We start from the raw sequence: 8,080 nt of genomic DNA on the forward strand, positions 1-8,080 counted from the left end.
AAATCTCAGATTTTAGTCTGGAAGGTAATTAAGTTTTAACTAAAACTTTGTGTGTGTCATCTTTTTCTACTATATCTTGGGTTGAAAACTATGAAACTGAATACCTGAATAATGTTTGCTTTGCTGTTGAAAATGAAATGTCTGATTTCTGTAAGATGATCGGTTTTCTTGTAAAGAATAAGCAAGCATTTTTATTCAGTATCGTAACTGCAGTGCATTTAAGTATGTATTGAGGTGGTTACTATTTTTTTCCATTTTCTTTTTTGAGCGTATGATTATAGACCTGATGGACAGTGTTTATATTATTGTGATATTGTAGTTTTTTAATATGCAGTAAATTGTGTATTTGATTGTGAATGGTAAATCTGGTTTACTTCAATAAAAAGAGGTTTTGCAGTACTTGCTAACATTTGTCCTTTTTGCAATCACTTGAGTATTAACAGAAATACTATTTAAAGCAACGAAAGTACTGCCAATAATTAGTATTTTGAACACTCACCATTGTTGAATTTACATTACACTGGTGTTGATGTAAAAAGAGGAGTGTTCATTTTTAACACTGTATTTGTATGCTAACACCAGTGTAGTGCAAAAATAACATTGAATAGTGTTGAGGTGGTTTTACATTTAACAACACTTGGTGTTACAGTTACACTAAATGATGTTTAATTAACAAAGTTCGGGAGGAGCCGGAGCATATAATCAGCACGGCTGGTCTACTATCAGCAGTCACCGCATCTACACAATCAGCCCTAGCGAGCTCGCTTATAAATAAGGAAACCATCCTACCTGCTCTATCTCTTAAGATTAAGCATCGACATTAGTTCGAAGCTATGTCCGAGACCCCCGCCAACGACGAATTGTCTGCTAACCGCATCTCTTCAGTGCCGCCGAGCGCTTCCCACCATTCCAGCTCGGATTCAGGAAGCGATTCCCCGGCTTCATCACGTGGCCGCCAGCTCTGCCGCTCCGCACCTCGCAAAGCAAAAGCCAGAGTTTGCACACCATCACCAGGTCCAGAAAGACGTCCAAACCCTTCTCCGGCTTCGTCTTACATCTCCACACGCAACGCGATCCCCGCCTTCCATAAATGGACCGTCCAGAGCCTACGACTGGCTCTATCCAACGCGGACATCCATTTCAACAGGCGGATGACCAAGGCGGAGCTTTACGGCCTCTACGCCTTCTCCCAGGCGGATGCCACCTCTCCAAAGTCCGTTCCGCAAAAAACCACTGACAAGCCGGGCATGGCTCGTGGTTCTCCTTATTCCCGGCCCGGGCAATCCACCTCCGCGGCTCATCGCGGCCGCCCGTTGGCAAGTCGGAACAGCAGGCCATCCGCGAGCTCGGGTAACGCCATGGATTTCCCGGACGCTAGGGACCCCCCAGTCGAGAGTTTCCAGCAACTCGTCCCTCTAGCAGTAGGCCAGCTCAAGGATCTAGCCAACACTCCAGTCATCAAGGCTAGCCGCCCAGGCGACTTAAGCTCACTAGCACCCGGAGCTCTGGTGCATTATTACCCATTCCCCGCCCCAGGCTCTTGGCCCGCGGCGCCTCTGTCGACAACTAACGTGAGGCTGCCTCCACTGGTGATGCAGGCACCGGGTCTCGGCCATCACACAGACACCTTAGAAGCCGCCGCTAGCATGAGCATGCCTCTGCTAGCCGCTCAAGCGGCCGCCATCCCCTCCCTTCTCTCTCTTCCACAGTCCAGATTGCACTTCTCGTTTGCCACAGTGACAGCGATGCCCGTGCCAATAAACGCACTGGCTTTGGAACCACCTACAGTATCGGGGAACATCAGAGCTCAGATTTTGACAGGTGCGGATACAGACCTTTATTTACTTCTCTCACCTTTATCACCCCCGTCAACCGAGCGGCAGATCACTTACGGCGATCTATCGCTCACCTTCAAAAATCAGTCACCCAACCACACCCGGACTCTGTCATTCCCTGAATTCACTGTCGCCTTTTCCCGCTTCACCGACGTAATCTGCACTGTGTTCCCTCATAGGAGACGCGAGCTGAGCGATTACCTCGCCATCGTGGCAGAGCTCGCTCTCTCCTATGGGGGTACACACTTTTATACGTATCACAAACTTTTCTCAGCCAAATGCGCCATTCGCGTAGCTCAGTGGAACCAGTGCCCCTACTGGGGAGCACTGGACACTGAGCTACATAACAGGGTCTTCCTGGGTGTCCGCAATATTTCTTGCGCGGTATGTCGCTCAGTAGCGCATACCACAATCGAATGCTCCCTAGTCACTCACTCTCTTCCCCCACGCTCAGCCTCACCTCCCAAATCCACTTCCTCTGTACCGTGCCTGCCAAATCGCCCAGCATACCAAACCTCTGGGCAACCCAGCAATTTCGAGGCTTGCAGGAACTTCAACATAGGCAGATGCTCTAGACAGAGATGTCGCTTCCTGCATGTGTGCACTGCAGCGGCGCACACGCTCGAATTGTTTGCCCAGTGTCACAAGCTCCAAATAAAAAAACATAAAAATTACCTCTCGACTCCTGTGAACGTTTCTTGTTTGTCTTTTGAGTTATCTTTGCACCCCGACACTCAGTTCACTGATTATCTCCTGACCGGTCTCTCGAACGGCTTCGACCCCGGCGTTATCAGTCTTCCATCACGCAGCTTAATATGCCCCAACCTCCAGTCTGCGCTCGCCGAACCAGAGTCCGTCGATCTCCTCATTAAAAAGGTGCTAAATTCATTATCGGCCCCTTCGACGCTCCCCCATTTACAGCGTTTCGCATCAGCCCCATCGGCGTAGCGACATGTAAATTCTCCGGCAAAAAGCGCCTCATATTCGATCTCTCGTCACCGCACTGCTCTGCCTTTCCAAGCATCAACAGCCTCATCCCGATCGAGGAATTTTCCCTGCACTATCATAACATCGATCAAGCCATCACCTTAATTAAACATGCCAGGCGCGGCGCTTGGCTAGCCAAAGTCGACATCACATCCGCGTTTAAAGTCATGCCCATCCACCCAGACTTCTGGCACCTTTTCGGCATCCGATGGCGCAATAAATTTTACTTTTATGTCCGTCTCACTTTTGGCTGCAGAAGCAGCCCAACAATTTTCGACATGTTGTCAGAAGCAATTTGCTGGATTCTCTCTAACAATTATGAAATTCCCTACCTCATCCACCTACTTGACAATTTTTTAATCATCTCGTCTCCCGACTCGTTTCCGGCTGTGCATCTAGCAAAAGTCCAGCAGGTTTTTGAAAATCTCGGCGTTCCCCTCGCCCCAGACAAAACTTCAGGACCGAGCACGTCCATCGAATTTCTCGGAATTAAATTAGACTCGCTTAATTTCCAGGCTTCTCTGCCAAAAGAGAAAATCGATTGAATGATCGTGATCTCTTCCGCCCTATTAGCTAATCCCCGCTGCTTCAAACGCAAGCTCCTGTCTGTTCTCGGCCATCTGAATTTCACGATGAGAATAATCCCGCAAGGCCGCCCGTTCGTTTCACACCTCCTCTCTCTCGCGTCCTCCGCACACGCTTTAGAGGACACGCTATCCATATCCAGCCCCTGCCTTGACGAGCTGAGCTTATGGATAAAATTCCTCAGACAATGGAATGGATTGTCTTTTTTCTACAGTGACATGGCCTCCTTCCCCACCGATATTCACCTGTTCACCGACGCCGCCCCTTCCGTCGGTTTTGGAGGCTTTTACCAAGGTCGTTGGTTCGCATCCACTTGGCCCCCCCAGCTCTTAGAGATTCCGCTGGCTTTAGCATCTTCAGCACTTTTCGAGCTGTATCCACTAGTCGTCGCAGCATCCCTATGGGGGAAAGAGTGGTCAGCTTCCAGTATAATCGTACATTGTGATAATGAGGCAACTGTGCATTGCATTAACATAGGCCGCTCCCACTCCCCCGCCTTAATGCCTTTCCTCAGACGCCTCATCTGGATCTCAGCTTGTGACCAGTTCATTCTAACAGCCAAACACATTCCCGGATCAAAAAATCTGATTGCTGACGCGCTTTCTCGTTTTGCCTTCCAGAAGTTCAGGCTGTTGGCGCCCGAAGCAGATCCCTTGCCAACACCGGTACCTCCCTATTCGGAGCTGATATTCCGGTAAACCACCCCCTAAAAACCCTCCTCGATGCCTCTCTAAACTCCATCATCCAAGCCGTCTCCTCCAGGACCCTCCAATCTTATCTCACTGCATAGAAAAGCTTCAAGTCTTTTCACCAGGCGTTCAACATTCCCTTTCCCGATTTTTCTATCCTCACCATCACCTCCTACATCTCCTTCCTAAACTCTTCAAAAAACCTCCAAGCCAGCTCAATTAAAGGTTACATGAGTGGAGTCCAGTTCTTCCACAAACTCATATTCAACTCTCCATCTGCAGCCATAGCCAGCTCCCAAACATCTATGCTCATCAAGGGCATTCAAAGACCCAGCCCGCTCGCCCAGACGCCAGGCAACCTATAACCTTGGATATACTGACTAGATGCATTTCTACCCTCCGTAAAGGATATCACTCCAAGCACGTTGATCGCACATTCGACACCATGTTTATCCTAGCACTCTTCGGCTTTCTAAGATGTTCGGAAATTTCTACCACATTCATCTTTAACCCCCTAATCCATTCAACGGTATCGGACCTGTCAGTACTCGATTCAGAGACGATGTCATTCTCCATTAAACAAAGCAAGACGGACCAAACCAGGAGAGGACATTTCATCTACATATTCAACCTCCAGTCACCAATTCAACCAGACCCTCCTAGCCTACCTTCACTTCAAGAAATCCCAGACCAAAACCACATTGGATCCTCTCTTCGTCGACGAATCCAACCGCCCAGCTACACGCTTCTGGTTCCAAAAGCACCTCAAAGCCGTCCTGCTCCTGTCCGGCATCCCTGCAGACCACTTTTCCGGCCACTCCTTCCGCATAGGCGCAGCAACCACAGCCGCCCAAAAAGGCCTCTTGCAGTCTCAAATCCAAGCACTAGGGCGCTGGACATCGGAAGCTTTCAAGAGCTACATCAGGTCAGATCGCTCCATTTTCAGGGAAGCCCATCGAACTCTCGTTTCCCGAATCATCTAAGAATCCATCCTTCACCTGCACGGGCTCGAACCTCCACCACTTCGACCTTCATCTCCCTAGCGGGAGACCTCACCACCACAGCAACCGCCTCAGCAATCACCAGGGATTTCATTCAAGACCCGTCGCTTCAGACTGCACCAGCAGGGGCCAGCGCCCACGTCTCGGGCTCTGCCGCAGCAGACTCTACAGCAGAAACCAACAGCGCAGCAGCAACCGCCTCGGCAGAGACCAGCGCTTTCATCGCAACCATAGCAATCAGCATCTTCAAAAAGCCACATCCGCAGGGGCCAGCACTTCTTCTCAAATGCAGAAACCAGCATAGCCGCAGCACACGCCTCAGCAGAGGTTAGCACTTCCATCTCAAGTGAGACACCAACATCACGGCAAGCAACTGTCTCAGCAGAGGCCAGCACTTCCATCCCAAGCGTGGAAAGCTAGCATAGTCACAGCGACCGCCACAGCAGAAGTCAGCACTTTCATCCCAAGCGTGGAAGCCAGCATCGCCGCAGCGACTACCTGGGCAGAGACCAGCACTTCCATTTCAAGCATAGAAGCCAACATTGCCTCAGCCGAGGCCAGCTTTCCATTCAAGCATGGAAGCAAGAGCCGCGACAAGAAACATCCAAGAAGCCCAAGCTTCCATCTAAAGTGCAGAAGCCAGCGTCGCCGCAGCAATCGCCTCTGCAGAGGCCCGTGCTTCCATCGAAAGCGCAGAAGCCAGCATCACCATTGTGACCGCCTCCGCAGAGGCCCGTGCTTCCATCGAAAGCGCAGAAGCCAGCGTCGCCGCAGCGATCGCCTCCGCAGAGGCCAGTGCTTCCATCTAAGGCGTCAAAGCTAGCGTCGCAGCAGCGATCGCCTCCGCAGGGACCCTTAACCCCAGGGACATTCACGAAGCCATGTTCATTTTAGATGGTTTCCGAAATCCCCATATTTACGACCTCTACGTGCACGACTCCTAGCTGCTCACGGATTCCAACTTCTCATCACTCCAGCAGGCACCCTCAATGCATATCAGTCTCAACCATCCTCCGAGGAACCCCTACCCCATTCTTGCCTCACAAACCTCATCTCCTAAGGAGCCCTCATCCTCTCGTCTTTACCCGAACGCAGTCCAACGCCTCCGCAGCGTTCAGCTTCGCGTTTGGGGGGTGTGCGTACTCCGGCGGCTGTCCCACTCTCGCTTTATGGGGGTGTGCTCTGGGCTCAAACCGGTTCCGAGCTCGGCGCACCCACCTTGACCAAGGTGTAGAGTGTTTCGGGCTCGGATAGACCTGGCGAGCTCGGAGCCCATTTCCCGGACAGCACGCCAAATACACATAACCTTATAACAAGCTCTATCATTATTATCCCTATCAACATCACTGTTATCTGCGCAGGTAAACTCGTGAATTGGGTGTTAAAGTTAAATTAATTGGGTGTAAAAAAGTTAACACTATCAAAAGTGTAACATTTACACCGCATAGTGTGTTCACACCGGCAATTTTGCTGTGTACAGTCCAAGAACACGGTAAATCGGGGAAGCATGCACTCTGCAGAGATGCGTACATAGCAAGAGAAAACAAAGAATCGGCAACCATGCAGGCAGCTGTTAGAAGGCAGGTGCTGCTCTCTGAAGAAGAAAAAAGACGACAGCTGAAAATAAAATTTAGGTTACTCGAGTAATTCAATTACAAAAAATCAAAAAAAATTGCCTCGAAGCCTCGTTTAATCCATTTAACCACAGTACACACGGAGCACTGCGTTTCCCCATGGACCGTTATTACTAACGCACACTTGCACAGCCCGCTAAACTCTATTCATGTTACAAGGCTCTCAAGTATGGAGCGAAAATTGTGCCTAAACTTAACAAACAAATCCAGCGTTTTGAAAACAAACGCAACCTTTTATGCAAAAGAAACTAAACTCTGAAACAAACAGAAAGCGTTTTACAAATACATAATGTAATTCGAGATAAAATGCAAAGGTGTAACATATAAATGAACTGTGGACGCAGGGAGGGTGACGGCTAGGTGACGAGGATAAACACTAACGGGGAGATTACTGGGAAACAAGGGGGGCGAGGCCAAGGCAAGAGACAGGAGGACACACGACGCAATGTCAAAACAAACTGCCACATACCCCCACACAAGACGTAACACACACAAGACATGGTACTGTCACGACCCTGTCGACAAGGCTCGAAAACACCGGACAGGATCCTGACAATTAGCCTATTTAGGTTTAAAATGAATGCCTCTATTTTTTTGGCAATTTCAAGCTAATTGGGCAATTTTTTACAATAAAATAAACCAGCACAAAAAAAACTGTAATATAAATGTATGTCAAACAATTGAACTATCTGCTGTTTTGGGAGAAGTTGCATTTGTGAGAAAATCTGCACGATCACGAAACGCGAAAATCAAGCTGAGAGAATCTCATAAAAAGGTGAGACTTAAACACAGTACATTTATATGTTACACCTTTGCATTTTCTCTCGAATTGCATTATGTATTTGTAAAACGCTTTCTGTTTGTTTCAGAGTTTAGTTTCTTTTGCAAAAAATGTTGCGTTTGTTTGCAAAACGCTGGATTTGTTTGTTAAGTTTTGGCACAAATTTCGCCCCATACTCAAGTCTCCCGCATTCACCGTGAGACACACGCATTTTAGTCTGTTCACACGCTCACATGTATGTCTCATGCTGATAAATAAGTGATAGCTTATTGAAATGGTGAATTTTACTTAGTTTAAGTCTATTTTGTGAGTGAAACTTGTTTTCCGGCTACATTGAGTCCATCAAACTAGATGTGGACTAGTGGACGCCGAATCCTGTTATTTACACATGCATCTGTCTTTTCTGAATGAACTGCACAGTTTAACGTGCTACACGCGTGATGCTCATGGATTTGTCTGCGTCTGCGCGTTATGAGGACATGAACTTCATCTCCAGAGTTGCTCTGAGAGTTTATTTCATGAACATTTTATGGTTTGAGTGAAGAAACAGACATACTAAAAAATAAGC

At 48.4% G+C, this 8,080-nt stretch overlaps 1 protein-coding gene across 1 annotated transcript; it reads left to right on the top strand.

Moving 5' to 3' along the window:
• Positions 1-833: 833 nt before the first annotated feature.
• Positions 834-4,871, top strand: LOC130563633 (uncharacterized). The gene is given in 2 exon segments (XM_057349325.1): positions 834-2,073; positions 2,712-4,871. Coding segments are annotated over 2 exon segments (2,634 nt in total). The 3' UTR covers positions 4,106-4,871.
• The last annotated feature ends 3,209 nt before the right edge of the window (positions 4,872-8,080 follow it).

The sequence above is a fragment of the Triplophysa rosa genome, linkage group LG2 (assembly GCF_024868665.1).
Source record: "Triplophysa rosa linkage group LG2, Trosa_1v2, whole genome shotgun sequence".
NCBI lineage: Eukaryota > Metazoa > Chordata > Actinopteri > Cypriniformes > Nemacheilidae > Triplophysa > Triplophysa rosa.